Source organism: Pelodiscus sinensis, chromosome 1 (genome assembly GCF_052426305.1).
Source record: "Pelodiscus sinensis isolate ZL-2025 chromosome 1, ASM5242630v1, whole genome shotgun sequence".
NCBI classification, from domain to species: Eukaryota; Metazoa; Chordata; order Testudines; family Trionychidae; genus Pelodiscus; species Pelodiscus sinensis.
Genome location: NC_143052.1, coordinates 335,265,530 through 335,284,447, shown reverse-complemented (window position 1 = coordinate 335,284,447; position 18,918 = coordinate 335,265,530). Strand labels below are relative to the sequence as shown.

General features: G+C 39.9%; 1 protein-coding gene across 15 annotated transcripts in view; it reads right to left on the bottom strand.

Annotated features, from left to right (window-relative positions):
• DLG2 (discs large MAGUK scaffold protein 2) overlaps positions 1-18,918 on the bottom strand; it is a 1,584,089-nt gene that overhangs the window by 472,003 nt on the left and 1,093,168 nt on the right. For 14 of the 15 annotated variants that reach the window (XM_075919430.2, XM_089775764.1, XM_089775765.1 and 11 more), the window contains one exon: positions 17,891-18,015. In XM_075919430.2, coding sequence (XP_075775545.1) covers positions 17,891-18,015 — 125 coding nt within the window. Of the gene's footprint in view, positions 1-27; positions 87-17,890; positions 18,016-18,918 lie in introns of those variants that run through there. The other variant, XM_014578106.4, reaches the window with a different exon arrangement.

The window sequence follows — 18,918 nt, the reverse complement described above, 5'->3', positions numbered from 1 at the left end:
TGTCACAGACTAGCCATGGGTTTTTACCTGCAGTGTAGACATACTCTGTGCGTCTCTCTGAGGTCAGGACAGGAAATGTGTTCCTGGTTAAAGATGTGTTGCAGATATAACACGGGCTCCTTAGTTAAAATCCTTCCAATCAGCATATTTGAACATATACATGTTGGTGCAGGAAAACCAGTTACAACAGAAAACCCAGAAGGCTATTCTGCAGTTGGTATTTTTACAAGCATTTTTCATCTCGAGCGCTCTAAGCGCTTTGAAAGCATTAATGAAGCAAGCTGCACAACAGCCACACCAGGCACAGGAGATAATCATCATTATACCCATTTTATAATGGGGAAACTTAAGCACAGAGGAATGAAAGTCTTGCCAAAGAACATCTAGCAAACTGAGGACAGCTAAAGAATACTGCACTAATATAGAAAATACTCCCTTCGGTACTTGATTGAGTAAGCCAAGATATGCCAAACTGATAAATAAAACAAAAAAGGACAAAGAGTATGTACCTCCGTACTGAATTCTGTCACCATAAGTGCATCAACAATAGGTTATATATTTAAACTGAGGAGCATGACCTGCCACTTCTAGGACCCTGCAAATTAGTCAAATAACAGGTTTTGCTTTTGGGGTATGACAGGGGAAGACTAGCAAGCGGCATGCTACAGCAAAAGGAAACCGTGTGTGACATGATTTTTATAAATTCCAAAGCCCCTCTGCTAACATTGCTCTCTGGCGCAAAAGCCATCACTTTTTCGATGCGCTTTTGTAGTGTGGATGCTTTCTTGCGTAAGAAGTTTTTGCGGAAGATCTCTTCCACAAAAAGCTTCTTGTGCAAGAAGCCTGTAGTGTAGACATAGCCGAAGTGACTAAATAAAACTCTTTAAAAAACAGAACTTTGTCTGCCTCTCAAAAAGAGCTTTGTTTTAGTTTGAACTTTGAATGAGGACTCAAGTTAAGCCAAAATATCGTTCTCATACTTCGTAGAAAATGGAAAAAAAATGAAAGATGTTAAGAGTTCTGAAGACCCTCAGAGGGAATCAGTGCTAAAGCTGTTTTATATGGTACCAGATGTGTAATACTTTTCAGTAACAATAGTCTCTCTAAAGACCTGATGATTTCCCACTACATAATCACAGAAGCCTTTCTCCCCATCAAGTGATTATTGAGCTATTTAATACTTGTAATTGCAATAGCAGTGCACAGAGATGCTGATGAAACAACCACTTGGGTTTGGCCTTATAGCACCATTCTGCTGTTGCAGCATTCTCAGGCTATTAATGCAATTTACAGGGAGATGGTACTGAACACATGGTGCTCAGACAGATTTGTTAACTCCTTCAGTACTGTTAAATAGTTATGTGGGATATAACATACCTAAACTATGTCTGAATTTCAAATTATGCTGATGTGTTTAATTGTTGTTCATAAGCAGAGGTAGCGATTAGCAGAGAAAGGTTTTGAAAGTTGCGGAGAGCACAGAGATAGCGTTATATTGTTTGGAGTTACAGATTTTAGAAAGAAATTGCTTGAAACACAGAGAGCTTGAAGCAGTTGCAAAGCTTCCATTTATTTCATAACACAAAACTAACTAGAACCAGCCCAAACCAGCTGGGCTGAGCCCTAATGACCTAACTCAGTTATTATAAGAAGATCTATATCTACAATCACCCAATACACAACATATTCCCTCCTCCTCCTCCCCCCAAGTAAGAATGCCCCTTAAATAAAACAAACACTCAACTAGTGAATGAGGGTAGTCTGCCTCAGTTCCCAGCTAACCCCAGGGATTGTTTTGTCCTGTAACCATATGCTAACCTTAACTAAAGGTCCAGCCATTGAGGAGGCCTTCTTTCTCTAGATGGATTATGGCCGATGTCTGGTGTTCTTGCACCCAAAGGTGTTATGGGTACGGACATGACAATGGACTTGGGATTTGAAGTGCAAACAAGTGAGGTTGTCGGATCAGCCTGCTCAGGGAAGAGATTTGTGTTTGCTGCAGGTGGTGATGGAGGAGGAGAGTCAGTAAGGGTAGGTCTACACTGCCACCCTAGTTCGAAGTAGGGTGGCTAATGTAGGCATTCGAAGTTGCACATGAAGCATGGGATTTAAATATCCCGGGCTTCATTTGCATCTTGCCGGGTGCCACCATTTTTAAATCCCCATTAGTGCGGACTCCGTGCCCGCGGCTACACGTGGCACGGAGTAGGTAGTTCAAATTAGGCTCTCTAATTCGAACTACCGTTACTCCTCGTGGAGTGTCCTGTGGGCAGGCATAACCTGGCAACAACTGATGGACATGACAACACCAGATGAAATGCTCTGCAGTCTGGATAGAATAGGACCCTGCAAATTAGTCATATAACAGGTTTTGCTTTTTGGGTATGACAGGGGAAGACTAGCAAGCGGCATGCTACAGCAAAAGGAAACTGTGTGTGACATGATTTTTATAAATTCCTCAGATCAAATAGTGGAAGAAAGTAGTCACAACCATATATACCAAAGGATACAATTAAAAAAAAGTGAACAAATATGAAAAGGACAAATCACATTGCAGAACAGGTGGGGGATTCAGGGGGGGGGGGGAGGAAGGAAGGTAAGTGTCTGTGAATTGATGATATTAGAGGTAGGGAGAGTGGGATGTTTGTGAGTTAATGGTATTAGAGGTGATAATTGGGGAAACTATCTTGGTAATGGGTGAGATAGTTCAAATGTTTGTTGAGTCCTTTTTGGAAAGTGTCGAATTTTAACATGAATGACAGTTCAGAGGATTCCCTTTCAAGTGCAGATGTAAAAGGTCTTTGTAGCAGAATGCAGGTGGTTAAGTCATTGAGAGAGTGTCCTTTCTGGTTAAAATGGCAAGAAACTGTTTTCTCTTTGTGATCTTGTCTGATATCTGTTTTGTGGGCATTAATCCTTTGGCGAAGTGTCTGAGATGTTTGTCCAATGTACATAGCAGACGGACACTTTCGGCACATGATAGCATAGTTTATATTTCTGGATGCGCAGGAATTATGTGTTCTTGATCTTATAACTCACTTGGGCTGTGTCCAGACTCACAGGTTTTTTCGAAAAAAGTAGCCTTTTTTCGAAAAAACTTCACCTGCGTCTAGACTGCAGCCGCGTTCTTTCGAAATTAAATCGAAAGAAGGCGGCTTTTCTTTCGACGGTGGTAAACCTAATTCCACGAGGAAGAACGCCTTCTTTCGAAAGTGCTCTTTCAAAAGAAGGCGTTTTTGAAAGCAAACAGGCTTTTTAGAAAGAAAGCATCCAGACTCACTGGGTGCTTTCTTTCGAAAAAGCGGCTTGCTTTTTCGAAATTCCGCGTGCAGTCTAGACGCTCTCTTTCGAAAGAGGCTCTTTCGAAAGTATCTTTCGAAAAAGGCTTGCAGTCTAGACATAGCCCCGGTTAGGTCCAATAATGGTATCAGCAGAATGAATATGTGGACAAAGCTGGCAACGGGGTTTGTTGCAAGGGAAGGTACCAGGGTTGGTATTAGTGTGGTATGTCCTGTGGTGGTTGGTAAGAATCATCTTGAGGTTAGGTGGTTGTCTATAGGAGACTATGGGTCTGTCTCCCAGAGCCTCTTTGAGTATGGTATCCTGTTCCAATATAGGCTGTAGTTTATTGATAATGTGTTGGACAGGTTTAAGTTGGGGGTTGTAGGTGATGACAAGTGGTGTTCTATTGTTGGTTTTCTTGGGTCTGTCTTGAAGTAGATGGTTTCTAGGTATTCGTCTGGCTCTTTCAATTTGCTTTTTTATTTCTCTGGGTGGGTAGTTGAGGTTTATAAATGCTTGGTAGAGATCCTGAAGCTTCTGGTCTCTGTCAGCGGGACTAGAGCAGATGCGGTTGTATCGAAGGGCTTGGCTATAGACGATGGATCGTGTGGTGTGTTGGATGGGAGCTGGAAGCATGTAGGTAACTGTATGAGTCGGTGGGTTTTCTGTAGAGAGTGGTGTCTAATTTTCCATTGTTGATTTGTACGGAGGTGTCCAGGAAGTGGATCTCTCGTGTAGACTCTTCCAGTCTTTGTAGGGTAGCTTCCAAGTGCTTAAGGTGATCCTCCTCATTCCTACCAGTGACCAGGACAGCATCATGATAGCACAGGACTCCTGGCAAGCCACACAAGATCTGGTCCATAGCCCTCTGGAACAAAGCTGGGGCAGATGTTATTCTAAAGGGTAAGCAACACTAATGATAAACCCCTTTATGAGTCACAATAGTCAACAGCTCTTAGGACTTCTCATCAACATGCATCTGTAAATACGCTTGACTCAGATCAATCTTGCTGAACTTTTGTTCCCGAGCTAGGCCCGCAAAGAGATCATTGATGTGGGGAAGAGGGTATTGCTCTGCACACAACACTGGGTTAATAGTGACCTTAAAATCTCCACAAATCTGAATGGAACCATCTTTCTTCAATATTGGAACAACTGCAGTGGCCCATGGGCAACTGGCATTAGGTATGGTAACTGGTATTAGGACTCCAGTTTGACTAGGTGTTCCAGGTCCACTTCAATTTTTGGCCTGATGGCATATGGAACAGTTCTGGCCTTCAGATATTTTGGCTGGCTGCCAGATTTAATGTTCAGTTTCACAGTGAATCCCCTCATACTTCCCAGATCCTCTCCAAAACCAGCAGCATGTACATGGGTCAGACGTATTCCTTCTTTAGTCATCTGGAGCACTTCTGCCCAGGTCAGCTGGATCTTCCTAAGCCATCATCTATCCATTAAGGCTGGGTAATGGCCTTTCACTACAAACAGGGGCAATTCTGCAGTCTGTCCATTGAGCTCCACCTTAACATCAATAGTGCCCAACAGAGGTACCACTTCTCCCATATATGTCTTCAGAATGATCTTTGTTGCCTTAAGCGGAAGATGCTTTAGCTTTTCCTTATGCATAGTTTCTGAGATCAATGAACCTGCTACACTGGTGTCCAGTTCCATGTGTACAGGTTTGCCATCCAACAATGGGATTACCCAGTATTCAAGGGAGTCTGCTGCCAAAGACAAAACGTAGCTTGGCACTTCTTCAGACGGGGTGTCACTTTGATCATCATGAGTCTGCTCGATGGTACTATATGCATTTTCCTTTTTGGTTCACTAGACCACAGACCTTTTTTTCTTTTGTTAGCAAGCACACTCAACATGTTTCTTTTTTTCCACATTGTCGACACACTAAGTCCTTACACCAGCATTCTGATGCACAGTGACCCAGATTACCACAGTGGTAACATTCCTGGCTCCCCACTGTTTTGTGGAAAAGTTCTTGGGGCACTTCATGCAGTCTAGCAGGTGCACAGAGGTATCAAGCCTCCCATGTGGCCAGTTCCATGGACACTGAAATATCAACAGCCTTCTGTAGGGTGAGCTGGGCCTCTGTTCATAGATGCATACATATAGCTTCACTATGCAGGTCACACATTAACCTGTCATGTCGGGCATCATTTAACATCTCCTTAAATTCACAGTGCACTGCCAGCTTTTTCAAATTTGCTACAAATTGTACAACTGTTTCACATTCTTTTTGGTCTCTGATGTGGAACTTATACCTTTCTGCAATTTCAAGTGGTTTTGGAGCATAATATGACCCCAGGATTTCCACAATGTCACTGTAAGACTTGGTTTCTGTCTTAACAGGGAGCAGCAAACTGCATAGCAGGGAGTAGGTCTTAGCCCTTACAACACTTAAGAATATTGGCACCTTCTTCTCTTCCTTAATGTCATTTGCAATACCAAAAAACTCGAAACTCTCAGTATATACGTGCCATTTCTTTATAGTCTCCTCAAAAGGTCCGAGCGACCCTGTAAGTGTAGCCATGCATCTTTCTTTCTTTCTTTCTTTCTTTCTTTCTTTCTTTCTTTCTTTCTTTCTTCACAGATTTTAGTTTCAGTTTTCACTGTCCTTGTAACCGTTCTTCCCTCAGCAAAAAGGGTTGTTTTCATACACTGACTTCTATTCTGTTTCTGGAGGCAGCACAAGGATCCCACCCTTGTCACCACTTTGTTATATTGTTTGGAGTTATGGAGTTTAGAAAGAAATTGCTCGAAACACAGAAAGCTTAAAGCAGTTGCCAAGCTTCCATTTATTCCATTACATAGAACTAACTATAACCAGCCCAAACCAGTTGGGCTGCCCCTGAGGGTATGACTACACAGCGGGGCTATTTGGGGGTACTGGAAGTATCCCAAAATAGCTACCCTATGTCTTTTGAATGCACCTGCTATTTCAAGATAGGTCTTAAAATAGCAGATGTGCTATTTCAGCATCCCTGTAATCCTCATTCCATGAGGGCTAATGGATGTCTCGAAATAGTGCATTATTTTGAAATTTGGCACTGTGTAGATCTGCCAAATTTTGAAATACGTTATCTAAATGAGATTATACAATTTGTGTACCGCAATTTGCGTATCTTATTTCAAGGTTAGGGTGCTGTGTAGACCCACTCCCAGTTACTATAACAACAACAAGATCTATATGTACAACAACCCAATACACAACAGATAGTGATCTTTCTATGTAGGGTGTTTACCATTACAACCAACTACCCCCTTTTTTTAAAACACTTCCACTATTTGTAGCAGGACTTTGGAATTCAGCTGCAAGAAAGCCCTCTGGCTAGATAAATGCTGTTTTTTGAGGGAGTGGGCAGAGTTTGGTCCCATGAAATTTGATTCTGTCTCATCTAGCATTAAACTAAAAATCACCTTTTCCCTTTTATCACTTACAACACTCAGTGAAATTTTTTCAGCCTGCCAAAATAAAAACTGAACACAAACATCTGGACTCATGTCACCATAAATTCACAGTGCACTTGGAGCAATATGTAGTCAGACCTTTTTTTTGACACTGAAGCAATAATGTTTCAGATTTAGATAAAATTTTTAGAGTGAAGGGTCTTCAGTCCCCGGGCATACTCCCTAGTGACTACTGACGACAAAGAGAGACCCAAATAAAATGCAATGTTTCTAATCTGAAAATGCATGTTTTAACACAATGCCATTTCATGAAAATGTTCTATAGATTTTCTGTGTTTTTGTTTCAATGCAGAACAAAAAATTGCAAAATCTCAAAAGCTGTTGTTAAAAAGATTTGTCTCCCTCTAACCAGCTCCTTTGGGAACATCAGGAAGCTAACGAAGCTGTAATGGGGTTGGATGATACGTGGAGACATCTAGGGCAGCCTTCCCCTTTGACAACAGCCTCTAAGTCTGACAGATTGCCTCTGCACTGCATCCTGTGCTCTGGTGGCAACACGTAGAGCAGGAGACCATGGGATATGTCAACTGACAAATGTAAAATAAAACTCTCAATGATAGTTCAGCTCAAATCCATGTCCACTGAGTTTCACTTTATTAACATACAGAAGATTTACAACAAAAGCAATGCGAATCAGAACACTTGGTAACAATCACTAGATGCTGTCACGGTCTCCAGCAACACACCCTTCCTTAAAACTGCTGCAGCTGCTTCCCTGTAATTTCACAGCCCCACCACAAATCAACCATCTGATAGGCAGGGAGCCAGAGTTCTTTTAGTAACTCCTTAAGCACTGGTGTTTAAGGAGCAGCTTTAAACCTCACCACATCATCTAGTTCCCAAGAAAAGGGGAAAGAGAAAGATTAGCCAAGCTCCTCTTGACACCTTTACATGGCCCACACTGCACCTGGGACCCATCCCACACTTGGAGGTAAAACACGGTTCATGAACCTTCACCTCCCAGGGAGCAGGGAGAAGCCAACCCAGGCTCCCTTTGACCACCCTCTGGTGCAAAGCTAGTTGAATTTGGAAAAAAAAAAAGATTTTGCCAAAAAAATTCCTTTGTTTCTGTAGGTAAATTCTAAATGTAATATTTCATTTGAGTTGACATTAATAAATTGGAATATTTATTTTTAATTGGCCCAGAATATTTTGTTTTTAATTCATTCAACACAACATTAACTATATTTCATTATCAATATATTGGCCTGTAGGAGTTATAGTTTGTATCTCCATACTCTCCTATAGATTGGATTCCCTGGAGGACTACATCTCCCACAATGCAAGGAAGGTTTAAGCTGGAAGTCAGCAGGGTGTCAGGGTGGACTATACTGGAGGTATAGTTCAGCCAGGGAGCCTAATCCATAGGGGAAAAATAGGCAACCATATTCCCAGACTACAGTTGTCTTAAGGCAACGTATCACTATTGGAAAATCCAGTTTAATATTGAACTGATTCAGAATTAAACATTTTGGACAGTTCAGTAAACTGTAATGAAACACTGTATTTTGATTTTGGGGTGTCAAAATGTTTCTTTCAATCAAAAATGTGGATATTTAGACATTTCCAAATAAAAATGTACGGCATTTCAATTCCATAAAGAAAGTATGATATTTCAGTTTGGGGATGAAAATGAATGATGAAATGTCAGAATTTCTAAGAGCCTGGAAAATGAAATCAACACCTAGGAGTTTACACAGTAGATAGATAAAACACAAAGGATTAGGAAAAAGAATAGTAGCAGATATTAAACCTGATTAAGGTCCCATTTAAATCAAAGGAAAGCTTCCCATTGATATTAATAGGACCTGGATCAAATCCATATTGTGACAGACAGTTGGCACTGGAATGTTACACTAAAGAAGTGAGTTTTAAAGAAGGGAGAACATATATGCAGACAAGGCTTGAGATGTGCATAGCTCAGGATAAGAAGTTCTAACTATATATGGGAAGAGAGGAAGCCAGTAGGAATCCAGTGAGGGAAGCATGATTGCTAGAAGAGCGGAAATGAAAATGGTTTATTTCTAGTATTTCACATGGACCAGAGGGACAAAAAGGTGTTAATTCAGAATGTTTAAATCTTAGTGAGTGTGGTTATAGGTTCTTATTAACTAAACAAGATTTAAAAAGATTTAAATTTAAATATATTATAGATCTTCCAGAGTATGGGGCCCCTTTGGTTTGTACTTATTATACACAACTAACTTAAGGTACACTCAATTTTCCCCAGGTATGTTCCTTCTTACGTTGAAAACTCTTTGTAAGCTGGATTAGTAGCAGATATATTTTCTTTAATGGAAGTATAAAAAAATACAGATTGATATCCAAAATGATCAAAGTTAATGAGCTCATAAACTTCCTAACATAAACCAGGACAGAGCAGTCAATAATTCATGCTCTAATTTACAGCCATCTGCAGAACAAGCATGTTTTGTTAAATAAGGTGAATGTCTCCTGATTAACTTACTACTAAATTATGTACTGAACTAATGGCTTCATCAGAGGTCTGTAAATAGTACAGATATGAATCAATGTATTGCAGTAGTACTGTAATTATTAGTAATGCCTCGGGAAGGCTTTATGCTATAACATATTAAATACTGGTACTGATGTCCTAAATTTAAGACCAAAACTTACACAACCAACCAAGACTGAGGCTATGTCTAGACTGCAAGCTTCTTCCGGAAGAAGCTTCTCTGGAAGAGATCTTCTGGAAATAATTTTTTCAAAAGAAAGTGTCTACACAGCAAAACCACAACGAAAATCCAATCTGCTTTTTTGAAAGATAGCGTCCACATTAATTGGATGCTATCTTGCATTTTAGTTGTGATTACTGTGGATGGAGTGGCCACAAGGGCACCTGTTTTTTTTTCCCTGGAGGTCTCTTCTTTCGAAAAAACACTCTCTTCCACGTCCATACACACCTTTTTCTGAAAAAGGCTTCTTTCTTGTAGAAAGAGGTTTACCGCTGCTGGAAAAACCCCTCCGCTCTTTAGACTTTCTGTTGAAAGAACACAATAGTTGTGTGGACATAAGTGTAGTTTTCCCTGAAAAACAGTCGTTTTTCCAGAAAAACTCTGCAGTGTAGACATACCTCAAGAGAAATGCAACACGTGACATATATGTAAATATACTGCCTAACACTGTGCTGGAAGGTGCTCAGATGCTAAGGTGATAGGGATGTATAAAAACCTATAGGCTACGTCTACATTGGCCCCTTCTCCGGAAAAGGCATGTTAATTTCCAACTTCAGAATAGGGAAATCCGCGGGGGATTTAAATATCCCCCGCGGGATTTAAATAAACATGGCCGCCGCTTTTTTTCCGGTGTGGGGAAAAGCCGGAAAAAAGCGTCTAGACTGGCGTGATCCTCCAGAATAAAGCCCTTTTCCGGAGGATCTCTTATTCCTACTTTGAATTCCCAAGCCGTAAAAAAAGCGGCGGCCATGTTTATTTAAATCCCGCGGGGGATATTTAAATCCCCCACGGATTTCCCTATTCTGAAGTTGGAAATTAACATGCCTCTTCCGGAGAATAGTGATAGAAATGTAGCCATGTTAGTCTGGGGTAGTTGAAGCAAAATGCAGGACAATGTAGCACTTTAAAGACTAACAAGATGGTTTATTAGATGATGAGCTTTCGTGGGCCAGACCCACTTCCTCAGATCAAATAGTGGAAGAAAGTAGTCACAACCATATATACCAAAGGATACAATTAAAAAATTCCGGAGAAGGGGCCAATGTAGAATAAAACAGAGCAGCGATTGAGGCACAATGTGTGCTCTCCCTTTTCTTGTGCTTTAATCAGTGATACAGATGAAGAATGGCCACAAACACCAGTTTGTTTGAAGACTCTCTCAGCTCACTACTGAAAAACTTGTACATTACTTCTAATAACTCTCCATAGGGTTCTACATTGTCCTCAAATATTTGTTAGTTATTGAACAAGCTATTGCCCAGCACTGAATCCAATACTGAAAATGGACTTCAGTTTGAACCTTCCTAATCTGGCACTCTTTGGTCTGGCAACATCTGTGGTCTGGCATGATTTTAGTTAGCTGAATGTCGACATCATGAGCGTGGCCAAGTTTCCTGTGGTCCCATAAAGTTGTTTACAGACACCAGTCCTGGCTCTCAGTATTCTGTGTTGTTATTTAGCTCTAATTTACCCCTAAATGTCTTCTAGGAGCCCAGTAAGCAGGGGAAGTGATGACAGTGATGCTAGACAATATTGACCTCCTGTAGTTCTACAAATTCTCTGTTTTGGCACTGGTCAAGTCCAGAGAGTGCCAGACTAGAGAGATTCAACCTGTAAAAAGCAACAGGTTAGTCTATGACCATGCTGCAGAAGGAGGCTGTTAAGTTTCATGCTTGTAATTTAATTTAAATCTTCAAGCTCTGATCATAATGGAATCAGTTGCAGGATTTCCATCACTCCAATTCAAGTGAGATACAAGAACATGTTAAAATAGCTTTCCAATTGGACATAATACTTTTCCTAAAATAGTCTGGTATACCTCTTTTTATTATTAAATATATTTGCATAAAATCAGGGTATTAATTTCTTCAGAGTTCCCTTTCTTCTACTGCATATCCATGGTAAAGTCCTCTGACACACATCAGTGGTTTGTCTAAGAAGTATACAGAGAACACAGACATTTTTTTCTTAAACCTTTTGCTATTTGACATACAGCTGAGCTCCAGGGGGAATCAGATGGAAGTCAGGGGGACTGATTTGCTCTGTGACTTTGGTAATTCATTTCAGCTTTTGTTTCCTGTCTTTCCCCATCTCTATAATGATGCTTTCCCACACCAAAGTGCTTTAAGAGCCAAGGAAGAAAACCAGTCCAGCTACATTTTATTATGATTCCACAGCAATTAATCATATACAGAAGCATTTGATAATCCCCAACCTAGGTCCTGTGCCAAGGCAGTAGTTATAATACATGTGTCAGAGCTCCATGGACACAAGAGACTATAAATAGCCCTCAACAGCATTTTGGCAAGAACGCGGGTGGAGGAGGTAAGAAAATGTGGCTATGGCACCTGGCAGTACACCCTAAGAGCCTAATGTAGGAAGTATATGCTACATCTTTTCAAAAGATCTCAGTGTCCATTGGACCTCACTTGGAATGTGCCTCTCGGTGTCACCACTAACCATCACTCCAACTCTGCCTCGTCACCAACCTAGTACAGGTCTGGCTCTAATTACAACCCAAACCATTTACATTATCCAACCCATATTCCTTCAATTAAACTCAAGTGGAGTTGTGTAGTGTTGCCAATAGTCAGCACTCAGAAATTATGATTGAGGCCCCCAAAATCATCAAACTAGCTTAACAAACCTTAAAATAATACTTTATATATGGAGCTCTCTAGTTTGCCTCTAGGTTTTGACCCTTTTTTTCTGGTTCATATTTTCAAGTTTTTCTCAGCAAACTTAAGAGCTGGAATAGTCTCTTCTCCCTTAAATGATAACTGAGATTTTCATGTAGCCAAATCACCCCTGCAGCTGGGGTTTTAAGAAAAACATCAAATAGAACAAGACTGGTAATAAAACTGTGTGAGTTGGCAGCGATATGCAGAAGGGTGTTTTTATTTTAGATCAGTTTTGGTCCATCACTACAGAAAACAAATTTATGCTTAACCTTTAGCTCATGTGTATTTTTATTCCTGTCAGAAGAGTTCTCAATGCCTATTCTGTACAGCTCAGCCATAACATAGGGAGCTTAGCTCAGTTTATGGTTTACCCTAATTAACTGCTTTTCAGTATTCCTTTGCTAATTAAATCATGTCAATGCACTGGGTACCTGGGTCTGTAAATTGGTGAACCACAGTTTTCACATACATTAGAATAATGAGCTTGTTAAACGCAGGGGTTGTGTCTAGATTGGCATGATTTTCCGGAAATGCTTTTAACAGAAAAGTTTTCCGTTAAAAGCATTTTCGGAACAGAGCGTCTAGATTGGCACGGATGCTTTTCCGCAAAAGCACTTTTTGTGGAAAAGCGTCCGTGCCAATCTAGATGCGCTTTTCCGCAAAAAAAGCACCGATCGCCATTTTTGCGATCGGGGCTTTTTTGCGGAAAACACATCTGAACTGTCTACACTGGCCCTTTTGCGCAAAAGCTTTGCGCAAAAGGGACTTTTGCCTGAATGGGAGCAGAATAGTATTTCCGCAAGAAGCACTGATTTCTTATAGTAGGAAGTCAGTGCTTTTGTGGAAATTCAAGCGGCCAGTGTAGACAGCCGGCAAGTTTTTCCGGAAAAGCGGCTGATTTTCTGAAAAAACTGGCCAGTCTAGACACAGCCAGGTTGTTTGTGTAAACCAGGAACCTCAATTCCCACAGACTGAGTCATTAAAAATCCATTGTAATGTTTTTTTCTGACAAAAAGAACATCAGGATAAAAGTAAGGTAACTAAACCATAAGTTATTGAAAATTCTATTGTACGTACAGAGTCTTAACTCAGGATTTCTTTGTTGCCTTGTATGTGTGCCACTGATATCTACAGGATGGAAGAACTACTTCACAGCGTGCACAAATGACTGATAAAAATTTCTTCCACAGATTCAAGGGTCAAGACCTCTACTTCTCAAGCAGAATGTTCTGTTCCTGCATGAAGTTCTGAGAGGCCACAATGCACAGCCCAGTGGCAATTAAGTGCTAGGTGGATCTGGTTTTGTTTTTTGTTTTTTACAATATTTATAAAGGCATAATAAAAGTCATAAGAATAAAAATCAACCTGAAATTAACAAGTTAATATCTCAAATTCCCCAGTTATCAGAGAAAATACAATGAACAGAGGTCTTTTCTCTCTGGACATTGTTAAAAATTCCATGGCTTTCCATGGATTTTGTAAGATGAGGTGTTCATCCCAATGCCTTTAGAGAAACGATCCTCTGCACCAGTGTGTTTTGCACTATTTGACTGTTATCTTCAACTCCAGAGATGGTTACATTTCAGAGATAGTGTATGCAAAAATATTAGCTGTAAAATATTTGGGATTTTCCCAGAGAAAAACACTATATTAATAGATTACTCTTTTAAAACAAATATAATAAGAAATGGCAATTTATATTTAAAAGACATGTTGCTCTAGGTTAAGTAGTACAAAGATAAACTGAGCAACGTACACTATCGTTAAATTTATTTCATCCCTGTATAAAAAAAAATCAGTCATCTTGGACCCAATCCTGCAGACAGTTACATTTGTACTTAATTTCACATACATAGGTAGTCCCACTAAAGTTCATTGGACTAATCACACACAGAAAGGTACACAAGATTCAGAGAAGTCTGCAAGAACAGTTGCTGTAAATCGGAGGTCACTTAAAATCCTGCCATCAGTAGTCTGTATTCAAGTCAATCATACCAAAATTGCTTCCACTTAAAAAAAAGAAAAAAAGTAGTACTACAGACTTTGGGGGGTTAAGAGCTGGTAGCAAACAGAGCTCCCTATTCACATGATGAACTTTGCTATATAATCTGAAATACCTGCATGCAGAATCTGGAATAGATATGGACACAGGCAAATATTTCATTCCCTATAAAAAAAATCACATACTTCTACATAAGAGAGTTCTAAATTGTTTTAGCATTGGGAACTTGGCACGGGGCAATTATTATTGACTGTTGCTGCATGTTGATTTTGTTTTGTTCCTGCAAAGAGGGTACATTATGCCTCAAAATGGCAGGAGTCTGAGGATGGGACAAAAAAAAGCTGCTCAGGAAATCTTTAATAAAGTAATACTTAGATCTTCGAACAAGATAGACATCATTCACTAGCACTAAAATTCTGAGTATAGTAGAAGAATATGAAGAGCAGGTGATCCATCAGAGATCCACTTGTACAAATATAATACAGCAATAGTTTAACTTCTATGGTGGTAGTATGGAAATTAGAGCTGTGGAATAAAATAAATGTTCCAAACCCCAAAAATATGGAGAACATGGAGTTTATGTGAAAACAAATATCTGGAACTCCAGATTTTTGCACTTGCAGACTGGCTTCTAAATGTGAAGTTTCTAAAAATCACTGAACAAATTATATTAAAAACAAAGCAAGATAATGGTGCAGTATGTGTTTGACAGCCAGGAAGGTGAATAAAAATCATTACAGATTATGAAATTATAAAATGGTTTGTTGGGAACTGACATTGCAAACAATTGGGCAGCTAGCTGGGAGGGAGAAAAGTCTAACTGGGGAGTTATGGAGGAGCCTTCAAAACTCTAAGACTGCATCTACACTGGCATGATTTTGCGCAAATACTTTTAATGGAAGAGTTTTTCCGTTAAAAGTATTTGCGCACTAGAGTGTCTATACTGGCATGTGCCTTTGTGCGAAAGATTTGTTTTTGCGCAAAAGCATCCATGCCAGTGTAGAGGCTCTCTTGCACAAGAAATTGATGTTACCTGTCTACACTGTCCTCTTGCGCAAGAACACTTATTTTAACAAGAGGACTTATCCCTGAGCGGGAGCGTCAGAGTATTTGCGCAAGAAGCACTGATTTTGTACATTACAACGTCAGTGTTCTTGCGCAAATACTCGCGGCCAGTGTAGACAGGCGGCAAGATTTTGTGCAAAATCTTGCCAATGTAGACACAGCCTAACAGTTTCCTAGTAGAGTACTTTATTTTCTTTAAAATTCATTGTGTTTTCACAGATTTTACTTAGTCTAGTTCAATATAAATTCTTTCCCCTTCCGTCCAAACCACAGAAGCCCAGATAAATATGTGCAAACCTCAAAAATCATTTCCATTGAAAGCAGTTTTATTGAAAGGAGCACACTTGCCTGCCCTTCAGATTAAATTGCAACAGCAGTTGAATCTACGTAATTTGCACTAATGACTGACAGACACATTACGAATGAATGAAGCTTACAAATTAATGAGAAACAGAACGCCAGTTGCACCTTTATCATTTCTTTTTAAAACTACAGTTCAAATTGAACTATTTATGATAATGCATTTCACAATGTGCTACTTATGTAATATATTTTGTAAAAAAAAAATTAAATCTTAGTAATAGGAAAACTTATGCTTTCTCTAATATTTAACCTTTTCTGAGCTGAAGATAAATACTGTCATCATGTTTTTAATACAGTTTTAAGAATTGCCTTAGTATACTACCTTCTGTGCATTTAAAACAGGGGTCAGCTACCTACAGCACGCATGCCACAAGTGGCAAGGATTTCTTACAGCAAGGATTTCTTACAACTCATATCCCACCACTGAGAACACTATTCACACAGACTAACAAGTTTATCCTGTGCCTACCAACTATCTATTTTATCTGGTGCCCCAGAAGTCTTAAGGAAGTGGTTCTCCACCTTTCCAGATTACAGTACCCTTTTCAAGAGTCTGATTTGACTTACATGCCCCCAAAGCAGCATGCTTACACAAACATAAAAATGCCAAGGCGCCCCAGCACATTATTACTTTCTCATTTTTACCATATAATTAGAGCCCTACTAAATTCACAGCCATGAACAATGCATCATGGATCATGAAGAGTCTCCCCCCAGGAAATCTGGCCATTTTTGTCCTTTTACCCCGTATAGTACAGATTTCATAGGGCAGAACGGTTTTATCCAACTGGGAGTTCTGGCCCAAAAGGAGGTTGCAAGGAAGTTTGCGGTATTGCCACCTTTACTTCTGTGCTGCTTTCAGAGCTGAACAGCCAGAGAGTGGCTCAGTTCAGTAGGCAGCAGCTCTGCCTACAAAGCTAGGCTCCCAACCAGCAGCATCTGCTCTCCAGCTGTCCAGCTCTGAAGCCAGCGCCACTATCAACTGCAGTGCAGAAGTAAGAATAGCAGTAGCGCGTCCCCCTTACAATAACCTTACAACTCCCCATGCTATTACCTTTTGGGTCAGTACCCTTACAATTACAAAACTGTGAAATTTCAGATTGATATAGCTGCAATCAAGACATTTATAATTTTTTAAATCCTATGTTTGTGAAATTAACCAAAATGGACCTTGAATTTGCTACAGCCCTACATACAGTTACAAAATAAACAAATTGGAATATAAATATTGTGCTTACATGTCAGAGTGCAGAATATAGAACAGCATAAAATAAGTCACCGCCTGTGAGAAATTGTAGTTTATACTGACTTTGCTAGGGACTGTGGCCAGAGGCCTGTTTAATTCCAGCACAGACTTGTGCACTCAGTTTGCAGCTCGGATTCTAGGACCATGCAAAGGTCCCGGAGCTTGGGCTGCAGCCCAAATTAAAAAATCTATACTGCAATTCAACAGCCTTGCAGCCTGAGCCCCGCAAGCCCATGCCAGCAAGGCTGGACCAGACACAGGCTTTTAATTGCAGTGTAGCTGTACACTTAGTGGCTAGCAGATGGAGAGGCAATTGTGGTGATAACTGAACACCTTTTATGCTTAGGACCTTGCAGATTAGGACTAGGACTTTGAATTCAGTCCATAAATAAATGGGAAGCACAAGCACTGGTATGAAGTGTTCATTTGGGCTGTTGTTGCTTAAAAGGTACACTGTCCCATGTTGTGAGAGTTGCTGCTTAATGGCTTCAGTGTTTACCCCAAGAGCAACAGCAATAACCTAGGCGGAGGTGGCAGAAGGATAGAACACTGTGATTAGGTTCTCATCTGAAGAAAAAGGCCATCTGAAGATGGAAGAAAGAATAAACCTCCCCTCTACAGCCCAAGAATGGCCAGGAGTCTCCAAAGCGGAGTGCAAAGGGAAGCTGCGGGCACCTTATTAGTTAAGGGCTGGGCAGGGGAATCCTTAACCTATGTCACTGGAATAATGTTCCTCTAGTGTGTATGTGTAGAGATTAGGCATGATGGAGCTCCTCACTGGTATGCCTCTGTCCCTGATCTGCCCAGACTGTGCCCTCTGAAGGCAGCTGGGATGGCTGAGACAGAGAAAGAGGTGGAGCCTCTGGCAGCTTTAAGCCAGCAGGGAATTCACCAGTACAGAGGAAATTCTTCAGTAGCCTTCTCTTGCTACTTCATAATGCTTGTGCAGGCACAGCAAAGAGAATTTAGCCCCATGTCTCTGTGTCCTCTGTCAACACCTAGCACCCATTTGAGCATTAAAAATAATTAACAACAGCAGTACATTTAGTTCCTAAATGCATGAGATGCTTACCTGAGTCTTCCATCCTCTGCTGCAGCTCCTCCTGGTATAATCTTAGTAATAAATATCCCAGGATCGTCCCCAATATGAGGGTTGTCTGTTCCTCCAGCAATACTGAACCCCAGGCCAGAATTACCCTGGGAAAAGAAAAAAAGAAAGACTCACATGTTGCTAGAATTCTAAAGAACTTAGTAGCTCTGTGTTGCTTCTCAAAGGTGTTTTGTTTGTTTGTTTCTTTAACTTAGCAGTGCCTCTCTTCCAGGTATATGTGACTGCCAAAAAAAATTCCCTGTCAGCTAAAACAAGGCAGGCTAGAAAAGTACACAAAGAGTTCCCAAATTCACTGAAAAAAACTCAAGTAGTCTTCTGCAGAAGATCAAGCTTAAATGTAATTGTCTAAAGAAACATTTTTAAAGGTGCCTAAGAGACTTCAGAGACCAAGACCCAATGATTTCCAGTGAGACTTACACTCTTACACTAGTTAGGAAAATGTTTAAAAATGTATCCTTAATGTTTTAATTTCTAGTAAGGAAGGTTAATAAACAACCTCATTGCTATATAAACTAAAATTCTGAAAAAAATGATAGAAAACCTATGTACATCAGGGTGCAGGAGAAGAAAAAAAAAGTTAAAACTTATTATTACTAGCACATTTACCCAATGTTCTCAGGTCTATAATTCAATTACGTTTTTTTAAATGAAAGGAGAGTATACGTGCTTTATTTAAATGATTATATTTTTCAAAAATAATGTTATTTTACTTAAGTTAATTTTTATTTGGGATTTCTTTTAAAAGAGGGATTGTTAAAATTTGTCTATTTAGGTTTTTCATTCATTTTTTTAAAAAAATGGGAATTCTATCAAGTGTATTTTTTTCTTCATCCCTATACACTCTTATCATTTGCTATGTTTTAACAAAAAAAGAGTTGTAGTCAATTTGGTTTCCAATAACATTTTCTTCTATAGTTTTCAAATCTTAAGCACTGATTTAGCTGTGCCAAAACAGAGCACAACTCCAAATTTCTCAATTTTATCTCTTT